The following is a 13,040-nucleotide window of genomic DNA, read 5'->3' on the forward strand; positions in this document are numbered from 1 at the left end:
GTAGTTTAGAAGTTATAAGCATTTTTGTATTCGCTTGTATTCGGCGGCTGCTTGCTGCATGCTCCTGGTCGCCTGGTAGAAATCTGAGATTTTGGCACCAAATTAAAATGCATTTTTTCTGCAGCGGCGGCGGCGCACAAATTTGCAGCGTGGGTATAGCATACGTAAAGGGGCAAAATTGGGAACACGGATGTGGGCATATGCATTGCATACGCAAAGGGGCGAAATGGGAAAACGGATGCGGCCATATGCAATGACCGGAAATGACTCCGACCGGAAGTGGAATAACGGTACCCCGTTTCCGGTCTGCCACCCAAACCGGAAGTAGCAAACCGGAAACGGAAATGGCGAACCGGAAGTGGGGCGCCACTATACTTCCGGTTTGTGGGATGCGTTTCCGTCCCATGCCGCCCGCTTCCGGCTCGCCACCCCCGGATCAGGGCCGGGCCGGAAGTGGGGTACCGCCGCCGTGTTTCCGGCGCGCCACATCCGGTTCCGTTTTGTTACTTCCGGTTTGGCTTCCAGACCGGAAGTGGGGTACCGTTATTTCACTTCCGGTCGAAGTCGTTTCCGGCCATTGCGTATGGCCGCATCCGTTTTCCCATTTCGCCCCTTTGCGTATGCAATGTATATGCCCACATCCTTGCTCCCCATTTTGCCCCTTTGCGTATGCACGTAAATTTGTGCGCATCCCGCCGCCGCTGCAGAAAAAATGCATTTTAATTTGGTGCCAAAATCTCAGATTTCTACCAGGCGACCAGGAGCATGCAGCAAGCAGCCGCCGAATACAAGCGAATACAAAAATGCTTATAACTTCTAAACTACTGGTCGTAGAGAAAAAATAAAAATGCAGAAATTTGCAGAATCGCTTGGGGCATATTTTTATTCAAGAAAAAATAAGTTTCGATTTACACAGGAATTTAGAAAAGCAAAAATGTGTTCCAAATCGCGGTTTTTTGAGGAGAAAAGCATCAAAATGATTCTTTCTGCTAAGTAAGGATGCTCAAATGAGGTGTGGGAGGATTTCTGAGTATCTCTCTATTTATTCAGACTCTCCGCATTTGATGATTTGATATAGAAGTCACAAGGTGACTTTAGGGTAAGCTGGCTTCCAACTGGCTCCATATAAGCAGGCACCGGGCGTAGCCATTGCTTATATGACTCACACGCCGTGTTGTGATTTGATTTGGAAGTCACAAGGTGACTTTAAGGTAAACTAGCTGCCAGCTAAAGAATTTTTTACTTTTATCATCATCATTAATATTTTATTTTATTTTCTTACTGGAAATTTGCTGAAGCCATTGAAGATCGGAGCCTATTTGGTCGGTTCTAAGTAACCGGAACGTGCCCGGATTTTTATCGAAATTTCTTGAGAAATATTTTCTGCGCTACACACCAACAGAATTTGTGAAATTTTCTAGAAAAATGTATGCAACAACAGTATATATCGCTTACCTTTAAACACCTACTCAAACAATGGGAAATAAAAAAGATGTGATTAAAAATTTTAAAATTCTCTGGATAGTTTTTATTTACTTTACATTGTAATATTCAGTAGAATAAAAGGATTTAACTTTTATTTAGAAATTATCACAATAAATAACAACAAAATAAAATACGGTGTTTTTCTTCGACGAAACGTGTACAAACATAAAGAATTCATTTGTTTAATAGTGTTATAAGCATGTACATATATATATACATACATATATATAGTATAAGGTATGTGTACATCTACAAATATAAAGCGTACGAAATTTATGTATGTACACTAATGAATTGCTAGCGTATTAATAATATGCACAATAATTGTGAGTGTTTGCTTTGTCTACAATAAACTTTAAATCGTCAGTTAAATATATTCATAATAATGTGATAAAATGCACTTATTTATTGTTAGTTACTTAATTATATATGCTCACTTGTTGCTATTTCCACGCTGAATACAAATTTTGCAAGGCAAAGTTAATTTATATAAGCAATAACAAAATATACTAAAATTGCGAGAGCTACTTAATAAATACAAATGCACGCTTTATGACTTGCTGTACCAATAAACGAAATGTTTTCCAACAAAAACATTTATGCTACGGCTTTTTGTTGCAATTATTTTTTACTTATACAATAAATTAGTGTTACAACGAAGAAAATTCTTTTATAAATGAATACGGGGTACATTATGTTTGTAACTTACTTTAAGGTATCTATGTAGTGTTGTGCATTTTCATTCTGCCACAAATATTTACCAAATTAAGGAAACGTTGAAAAGAAGAAAGTTGAACTTTATTATTGCCAACAAACGATGCTTTTAACAGCTATTTTTACGTAATTAGTATTCAAAAAAGTTTTTTATAGTAAAAAAAATAACACTTTTAAATAATATTTAAAGGAATAATGGTAAAAATATTATTTTTCAAATGTGTTTGTGATATTGGTTTTCTTATAGCAACTTTTCTTATTGCTATTTGACATTTTTTCATGTTTTTTATTTTACTTATTTAGCAGCTCTTATTTAACGCTTCAGAGCAAACTTTATCGTTTTTTTGTTTTAAGGAAATTTTTACTGCTACATACCTTTCTAAAATATTTGGCTTTGTACGGTTGTTTATATTTTGAATGCATATGCATACACATAATTTCTTTTTAATCATATTTACGTATGATTGCGTGTGTGATACTCATTTGACTTGTAATAACATAGTAGAATGCTGTGCTTCGAAGACTTAGTTCGTTATTGCTTTTTTATTTACAGTGTTTTTTTATATACTTTTCGTAATATTGTATTTATTTTAATGGTGACATATACATACATACATATCAATTCATTTTTGTATATATGTAAACAATAACTTTTTGAAATCAACAAACGGTAATCAACTATTTTGGTATATTCTCAAATTGTACGTATGCAACGCTTGCCGGTTCACGCTTAAAACTATTACCAATCTAACTTATTAACTTCAACGATTTGTTAAACCCGAAAACAATACTATATATACGTATGCACTTATTAATTTGTAAATGTAAATTACGATTTTTTACGCAAATAAATTTTTCCCAGCAAATAATCAATTTCTCCATTATGCTTAGAAATTCTGTGGTCGCTTTTTTCGCGTGAGCTTATATCTGACTTCTTAACTATATGTTAATCATTTATAGAGTTTCGTTTTCATTTACACGTACATGTAATTGGTATATACATAAAATACGTTTACTTTTTTACACTTATTTATATTATATTATTATATGATTTATATATTTTTTTTTGATTTTTTTCGTACCACGTATAATCTTTACGCGTAAATCCATATTATTTTCAATTTCTTTTTCAATATATTTATATATTTTTTTTCAAACACTATGAAATATATCATATTTGATTTATATACTTAATAAGATTTTTTTTTAACGCTGCACATATATTTAAACAAATATATGTACATTTCCATTTGAACAAAATATATCTGTATACTAATTTCATCTTATTTATTAGTATTTTCATTACTATTCTAGATTCGAAATTGAGCTGCCATATTCAACACCAAAAAAAATATATGATTTTGTTTATCTAAATATATGTAATTATACAATTTATCGCACTACTTTAGAAAATATTTCGTGTTTTTATTATAAATTAAGCTACATTATTTTAATATTTTAATGATATCCATGTATTTTGTTTAGAAACAATTTAATGTTATCAATTCATTTTGTTCGAAAAATATTGTTTAGAAACAATAACCATGTTGGAGAGCAATAGTCACGTCTAAAGGCATTGTTGTTCGTAACATTTAAGGAAATGCTTTTATAGAAACAAATATTATATACATATATTAATTTCAATACATAAATATACATATATTTATATAAAAATACACCTAAACTTTAACGAGTTTGCTGCCAATAATTTATTTTGTTCGAAAAAATGTCTACATTACTTCAAATACTTGTTCGTTATATTTATTTCAAATATTATATTTGTTTGTATCATAAAATCATAATAAGAAAAGGATGTGAAATTACTGTACAGTTAAAGAAAATATGTATTCGAAATTTATTTTTCAGCAAAAAAAAAAATTATATTTATATATTTTTATTATTTGAAAATTAAAATTATTAATCATACATTTTGTTATATATATATTTTTAAATTTTTTATATATATTTTTTTTATATAATAAAAATATATTTTGTTATACATATATATTAAGTTTTCATTTTATATTCCGTTACATTACTGTAACATATGTACAGTTGGTGTTTACGCCATGTTGTTTGTGGTTTTAAACAGAAACTAGTTGTAATTTGCACAATAAGTAGCTTTATTGAAATCAATGAAATTTAAGGAAAAACCTATACATACATATATTTACATATATTTGTATATTGGTCTGTTTTTTATGAATATTTTCCATACTATTTACAATTCACATGAAATATGCATTTTCTAAAGCCATATAATGTTTTCCTTCAAACTTTATTACATATTTCCACACTTCCTTCATTGCAATTATTTTTCACATTTATGCTATATTTATGCATTTAGTATGTATGACGGTTTTATTATTATTTTGGGTGCATATGTTTATTTTCTCTCTGGCAGTATTTTTTATATTCTACAATTTGTTTGTATTTTTGATTTTACGTATACATATACATATGAAATTATACAAATAATTAATGACTAATTAAATTAACAAAACGTTGGAACGTGTGTAACATTTATTCAATTGACACGCCCGCAATAAAGTTTTACAACACATTCACATTTCAGATAAAACGTTACGAAAACAAAACCAACTTTACTAAACAACTAATTACTGTTTACACCCTTTCTGCAGCTAATGCGTTGCACCAAAACAATTGGTTGCATTTCGGGCACATTCCATTTCGGGTCAACAATATCATTACCATGAGCAATATCAAGCACATTTAACCGCTCGCCTTCCACAATTTCGTCCTCATTCGGTGAGAGGTCGTCAGTTAGAATCATGCGCTGCAATTGTTCCTTCAAACGTGGTCGCAATGTGTGCAAACGTTCATATTCCGAGAAATGCCAAGTTAAGCTCGGCGACATTTTTCCACAATTTTTCACAACATAATCACTATCATAATTATCACCGTCATCAGGGGTGCAATGTGTACGTGTATTTGAAATATTATGCTATTTTCGTTTACGATTGGGTGCACGCTCTACGTGCTTCGAACGCGTTGGTGACTTTGTTATTGTTGATTTTGAAGAGCAATCCACTAGCTTGGGACGACTATCAGCATTATCGCGCTTCTTCGAAGATTGCACAGTTTTCGTTTTAGTTAAGTTTGTAGCGGCCTTTTTCGCCTTCACTTTTTCAGCTGATTCGGGTTTTGGTTCCTTACGACTACGATTTTTGACACTGCCTTTTGGGCGACCACGTTTACTTGTGGTGGTCGCTATAAAGGCGTCTTTTTCCGAATCTTCGTTTTCCAAACACATTTCCACATCAGGTGGTACGAACACTTTAATCTGAGACATGTTATTTTTCGAATACGTACGCGAAATGTTGCCCAAATTCACCGGTGGTACAACAGCGCTCGCTGGCAGTACGACACAACGTTCCACATCAGCCATATCCACGTTAGTTGGTTGTAAACGGCTACAACTATATACAAAACTGCCATTCAATTCACCAACACTGCCACCGGCGCGACTACGCTCTGTTAGCGGTGATTGTGAATTGTTGCGTTTTTGTATGTGATTGCGTCTACGTGGTGGGGCCGGCTTAGTCACTGGCTCAGTAGTGGTAGATGGTGAGCTACCACCACTGTTTTGGCTTCCATTATTTATACCGCTACCGGGGCCAGCCGTTGCACTGCTATTCGTAAGTTCTTTAATATTTTTAGTAAATGAAGTAATATTCGATGGAAATTGTACAGCTGGAGATGATTCAGAGGAAAACGTTTTACGTCTTTGTTTTATTATGTCTTTAGCAGAATTTTCATTTTTATTTTCAGGCAGAGTAAATTCATCGGAAAATTTGCGCGCACGCTTGCGCATGTAATATGAACTTTTTGTCAGGTGATGTGTTGTGTCTATTTGACTATTTTGCACCCACATTGCTGCCTCTTCTTCGTTGGGTGTTGGTATTGACATACCGGCGGTGGCACTGAGAGTATTGGCATTAGAACGTTTTGTTGGCGTGTAAACGATCTCTTGGGTTGAAGATACTTCATGATCGGAGGTCGATATTGCTGTAAGCGGAATAATTATGAAAAATTTAAACAGTGAATTAATACCTATGTATCAAATAATTTGGGTATTGACCGGCCTATTCATAAAATTAAAATTATTGCAGCTAATTGTAAATCCAAATTGCAATTATCGATTTTCAATACTTAATGATTTAAGAGTTCTTTTGGAACAAATGAAACTTACCACTTGCCGGTGCCGGCGAATTTACTTCTGCCTCAAGCTGTTGCTCTTGCGGTGGTGACAAGAGATTATTAGCCAAACCTTCACCAATTGCAATAGGCTCTTGCTGAGCTTGTAAAGGTGCATCTGCTAAAGAGATCAGATTTTTCTGCGCTGGTTGTGATACTTTAACTGAAACCGTTGCTTCTGTTAAGTCGTTTGGTTTAGTTAACTCTTCCTTTATTATAGGATCTATTGGCGATGGGTCGTGCACGTTCTCTTTTATCATTATTTCTGGCAATGGTGGTATTGGTTGCGATGCCGGTGCAGACTTCGGTTGCTCAGCCTCCGGTGCTAAATCGGCAGTGGGTGTGGGTGCAGGAGTCGGCGCTGGTGTTGATATTGCTGGTGGTGTGGGCACATCACGACTTTCACCATTAAGCAAGTAAGCTGGCAAAGTTGGCGTGGCTTCGAAACTCATCAGCGTCATTGTGGCATCCTTAATGACATGTACAGTGGTGGCATCGACAATACTTTCCAAATCGGACATTTTATGTACACGCTTTGACAATTGCAATAACAAACAATCACTGCTCGATTCCTCACCACCTGATGCGCCAGCTGTATCATTTGGTCTTGCAATAATGTCATTAGAAGTTTCAACTACTCTTTTTTTTGGTTCATCAATGGCAGAATACGCGTCGACTGACGTCATTGCATGGCCTTGAGTATCGCTAATCAAGCCAATCGCAATCGTTGGCTCAGCTATACATTGCAATTCAGAGGAAATGGATTCGTTGGATGTTTTCTTTGGCAAGATTATGTCCACATTTTCACTTCGGAATTCAGGCGCGTTTTTTAAGGTTTCGGTGTTTGCGGTTGTTATCGGTCTATTCGCCAACATTGTGAGACCCGAAACGGCAACCGCCATTTCCTCGGATATCTCAATATGCGTTTTGTCACTAATACCTTCAGGCATTAAATTATTTGACTTGTTGAACGCAGCGGGATCGACAGTTCGCTTTGCACTGGGTTCCACAACTTTTCCGAGCATTGGTAACTCCGCAGCAGGCATAGCTAAATTAGGTGTAGTGTTCAAGACGTTATTAGCATTTAACACCGTTGATTGGTTTGCAGCTGCGACCATCAATAAATCGCCCAAAAGATTATCCGTCACGTGACGGCCAGGTGTAACGTCTACAACTTGCGTAACGATCGCACCATGTTTATGAGTTCTTTTGTGTTTTTTATTGTGAACATTGTCGCAATCAACGTTCATGGAATTATTTGAGGTGGGTTCTTTATGCTCATTTATAATTTTGACATCTTTACTCGCGTGTTTATCATTCCTCGAAGGCTCTGGGGAGAACTGTTGTTGTTTTGCAGTGTTTTCACTATGAAGCACACTCGTTTTTTCTGCGACAAGTTCGTTAAACTCAATAGGTGGTTCGCTACCTTTATGACAAAGCTCAGTGTTATCAATAGCTTCTCTCGTTTCTTCAGTCCTATCACATTGTAAGCCGTCTTCAACATCTGCCTTCGCTGACTTCGCATTTTTACTGTCACAATCAACAGTATTACATGGGCTTTCGTTAGTCCGCAAATCGGATTGCACTTTATTTGCATGCTTTTCGATGGTGACTTTTAAAAGCTTTAATTTTTTGTTGCTTTGTTGCGCTTTTTTTGTATGCTTTCGCCGTGCTCCTTTGCTAATGCGCCCTTCCGCTGTTTGCGTTGATTGACTATATGCTATATCTTTAGTTGACTCCAGATGTATGTTTTCATCTTTTGTATTGACAGGTCGTACAAATGATTCATCCATTTCGTACAACTCTTTTTTGAGTTTTTGTTTCAATAATTGCACTCGCTCTTGCTTATTATTTTTAATTTGAGATTCTGTTGTTGCCGTGCCTGTATTTTTAATGAACGCGTTAGCAACAGTATGAGTTGCGTTTGCCACACGTTCCTTTAAGAGAGTTGGCCTGGCAGAAGCTGGCATTGAAATTTTATCGTTGGTTTCCTTTTCAGGTGATTTCTTTGATGTGGAATTCGTACTTGAATGCTGTAAACGTTTCAGCCGAACTTTTAATATTCGCGGCGATACATTCAACAACCAAGAGGTGCCGTTTGCAGAGAAGTCTGTGTTACTAGTGGGATCTTGCATACTACGTCGCACCTCCACACGATTGCGATTCATGAATATTGACGGTGATAATGATGGCGCGCGTTGTAATCGCGTTTTAGATGATGTGGGGGTAGATGACGGTGATGTACAATTAACTAACAAATTATCTGTAGTTCGTTCGGTATGCAATTCGGGCTGCTTCGTCGTATTATAAACTCCATGTGTGGGTGTCATTGATCTAGCACAACGTGTATACGGTGGTGTTGTTGCTAATGCTAGTAGGGCCGGTATTTTCGGTTTTTCTTTGAAACTCGTCTTACTGGTCGTTGGTACTTCTGCTCCCGGTATTTCCATGCCTGTTAATTCTTCAACTTTTGGCATGCTTTCTTTAGTTTGTGTTGATATTGCCGCTATATTAGTTTTTATTGCTTTACTTCGTGGCGATGTACTCGGCACTCTGCTTTTTGGCGTGTTCGTTAATGTATTTGGCTCTGCATTTGCCACTCCGGTTGTCGAACGAATTGAAGTTGTAGATTTTTTGTCCAACACTGGTGCAGACTTTATATTTTTCGACGCGACAGAGGTCCTATTCGCTTTATCGCTTAAAGGCATAGCTTCAGCCGCCAATTCAAAAGTGTCGCCAATTACCGATTGCATTATAGCAGCACTTGTTGTATCTATGTCCTTAGCAGACGTCTCTTCATCATTTGAGCGATTGGGCGTCGTAGAACGGTTTCGGACTTTTGTGTTGGTTTTGAATGTTACATTTCTTTCTTTAACCAGTAAGCGTTTGCGATTTAAAATAGTAGGCGATTGTTGTGGTTGATGTAACTGTGTGTCTAAAACCTGTTCATGCGCTGCGGCTTGCTGCTTTTTAATTTGTGAGATTTCCGCCTTTAACCGTTTACCCTCTTTACGTTTTTGCTTCAAGATATTTTGGAACTCTTGTCGTTTTAGTGCGCGCTGCCGTTGCATTTCTCTTTGTTTCTCCAACAATTCATTAAAGAAGGCGACCTGTTGTCTCTTATAATTGATGACTTCCTCATTTTCTTTCATTAGCACAACGCATTTCTTATTTAACTTGGGATCAGCTGCTGCCTCGGGTGAAATAATAACGGGACTACTGGCACGCAAACTGGCCGGTGATGTAGAGTGACTACGCGGTGATTTGTTTGGTGATTGCGAATTGCAGACAGACCGTGGAGAGTTCATAGAATATTTACTCGTTTCCGACATTGCAGACGTTTTACGCGACATATGCATAGACTTTGGCCCAGCTTTATATTTGGGCTTGTTTAATTGTGTGGTGTTGCTGCCACTATTGCGTACGGCGGCGCCACTAGCCGGTGGCGGTTTCGAGATTTTATAACTGCTAAATAGTGTTGCGATTGCGTTGATATGCTCTAAATAAGGCGGAAATATATAGAAATTTGTATATGTTAATTGCAAATAGATTATGGTAATACTTTGCTTTAGAATTGATTAATGCATTAATAAGGAACGCTTTCAGAACAATTAAGAAAAAATTTGATGTGTGTTAGATTTGTAAAAATAAATGGAAAATATCACTCTCAAAATATATATGCACAGTTATTAGTTGGACGAGGTAGGAAAATTTAAGTACACATCCTTTAAAATATTCTAGCCAATGGGTTTGTCAGATTTTGTCAAGCTAATATATTTTTTCGTCTGAAAGCTATATCTAATAATTATGAAACTTTTGAATAATTATTCTTAATGCTTTGCCATATTATTTATGCATATATTTATAATTAGTTAAGGCAGACAGAATGGTAACAGAATGTGACGAAAAGTAAAATGAGTGAGTTTGTTTCTCAACTGCTAGGAGTTGCTAGCTCTAAAGAAGGAGAGGGATGCGAAAATTGGCAGGTTACTCTGTAAAGGAGAAGAACGATATCAAAATACTCCCCAGCTGAACAAAGGTTTTCAGAATTACCTCTTTTGATGAGTGCAATGGACATATCGAAAAAGTAAGAAACAGAAAAATTGTAGAAATTAGAAAGAAAACATATAAAAGTAGTTTTTAATGATCACATTATCTCAGTATTTAAAAATGGATCATGAACTTTTTTCCAAAATTAAATACATAATACATAAAGAAATCTGCGAAAATGCTATTTTCTGCTAGCTGAAAATTCATCAGCAGCTCCCTCAGCTAATTACGCTTTCAACTTGTGCTCTTCTCCTAGTTTCTACTAGTTTTTTCGGTTAAGAAACGCTTTTCCAGCAGAAACTTTGCTAGCTAGTGATAGTTAGCAGTTAAGAAACAAACTTAATGATAGTTAGCTGTGCAGAAACAAACCTATTGTCTGAAACATGAAATCGTAAATACAAAACCCGGTATCCAAGTATCAGTAGCGGCTGATATACGACTTTTCGTCAATAATTATTATAATAATAATGGCAAAACTTATGAATAATTTAGTTTCCTTATTTCAGTGTCAAACCAATATATTATATATCTGCCGAGAACAATAACAAATTTCATCGACACAATTTTGTAAAACTACATACAACGCGTTAGAAGAGAAGGGTTAGTACAAGTATATTTTGTTTTGTGTTTTACAAAATTGGATCGAGCGTGTGTCTTATCAATACTGAATTATAACGTTTTTAGCATATATGTATGTAAAGTTGACTAGCCTAAATGGGCTGATTATAGATTTATTACAGATAAACAGTTTGTTATGCAAAAAATGTGTTATGCCACATTTCTACTCAGGTCCAATTTCATAGTAATTAAGTAATACTACCAAACACATAAAATGTTAACTCAATATTGACCGACAGATATTGCGCAGTAGCTAGATATTTCATAAACCAATATTTAGTATTTCAGTTCGTAAATTAATTATTTAACCAAAAAATTTGTTGCAGCAACTTTAGTTAAAGTGACACGAAAATACGTTTAAGTTTACTCGCATCATTGTGAAAAGCATTTCGTAAGCGCCACATGCCACACTACTAATTGCACATATACATTTTGGTTTTTATTTTTGTGTTTAGAATTTTCAAGAATGTATATACAAATATGTAAAAATAATAGAAAAGGTTGTAAAGTACACTAATTTTAACATCTAGGTATTTACCAGGTATATGATGAATAGTTGTAGGTAATACAGATTTGCGTTCTCCATAGAACAAGGTAGAGTAGTTTGCTTTTAGTTTGCCCAGATAAATATAAGAAGGTAAGCGGTTTGGTATCGCAGTAATTAAAACTAACAAATTCATTTTCTAACTTTAAAATATTTATGAACATTATAGAAAAAAATCAATCTTATCAGTTTCAGAAGCTTACGGCTAAGCTACATATTTATGCTTGAAGTTGCCTTAACAGATATATCTTGTCGATATAAATATTAACCTTTATAAATATAAGAAAACACATAAACATATACGATTTAAAAAAAAAGAGGTATACAAAATAGTGCGTGTAATCATTTTGCGTAAGTGGTACTTTGAACGTCTAAGAAATTAAATATTCAAAGTTTAAACGTCTCAATGTTGCTTAATGTGAATTTATATTTTCTTACTCGGCTTAAAATAAGTTGTACTGAAAGTTAAATATTTAAATTAAATTATTAAATTGATGTTTTCTAACTCTGCTAAAATTTATTATATAAAATATATTTGATCTAAATATAATTGTACGAACATTTTTACGGACGTGTAAGAAAGAAACATACATTGATTATTAATTATTAAAATAATAAGTACGAAAGGAGCGTAATATTTTCTTGTCATGTTTTCAAAGTGTTCAAAATACACATATATAAATCTATAACTAAATTAATTTTAGATGCACTGCATTGAAAAATTTGTTTACAAGTAATTTTGTACCTAAAAACTGAGTTGGTAAATGTTTGACTAAATCTCAAACTCACGGAAGTCCAGCTTTAAAATAATTTTCTTAATTCAAAATATTACAATTTTTTTTATTTTACCATTAAGGATATTCGTTCTTGTTGAATTAATAATACGTTGGGTTGAAAAGCGGTGGTAAGTTATTTACATTGGTTTATCTACATTCAAGATCAAAATTGACCCTTTCGCGTGGTAAAAATAATTGCCAAACATACACTAATTCACATATACATAAAGATCAAAGTTCGAACGAATATAAAAAAGTTTGTATTAATCTAAAAAGTAAAAATATTTATCGATACGGTTTGTGTGCGAGTTTATATAGACCAGTCCGGATCAATTTTGATCTTGACTTCATTTCTAGGTTTAGAAATTCACTAGAAATCAATGGCAAGTTTATCTAAAGTTGACGCTGAAGAAGATAACAAAAGGGCTTACAATAAATTCTAAATTCTAAAAAAAAGTGTTCACTGTTATCTTTAAGGAATTCGTCTTATAATATTTGAGTATAGTAAAATACAATGAAATGTGATGGTACATATAAACTTATATTGAAATCTGTTGAAAATTGCTATTTTATATACATATAGTAAACATTAAAAAATAAAATATAAAATACTTAGTTATTATTTATACAGTAAT

General features: G+C 34.3%; 1 protein-coding gene across 1 annotated transcript; it reads right to left on the reverse strand.

Moving 5' to 3' along the window:
• Positions 1-1,498: 1,498 nt before the first annotated feature.
• LOC125778833 (uncharacterized) lies at positions 1,499-13,030 on the reverse strand. The gene is made up of 3 exons (XM_049458219.1): positions 11,624-13,030; positions 6,413-9,916; positions 1,499-6,228 (listed from the first exon to the last, which is right to left on the reverse strand). The coding sequence occupies exons 1-3, from the start codon at positions 11,763-11,765 to the stop codon at positions 5,165-5,167; spliced, it is 4,710 nt and encodes a 1,569-aa protein (XP_049314176.1). The 5' UTR covers positions 11,766-13,030; the 3' UTR covers positions 1,499-5,164.
• Positions 13,031-13,040: the final 10 nt, after the last annotated feature.

Source organism: Bactrocera dorsalis, chromosome 5 (genome assembly GCF_023373825.1).
Source record: "Bactrocera dorsalis isolate Fly_Bdor chromosome 5, ASM2337382v1, whole genome shotgun sequence".
NCBI lineage: Eukaryota > Metazoa > Arthropoda > Insecta > Diptera > Tephritidae > Bactrocera > Bactrocera dorsalis.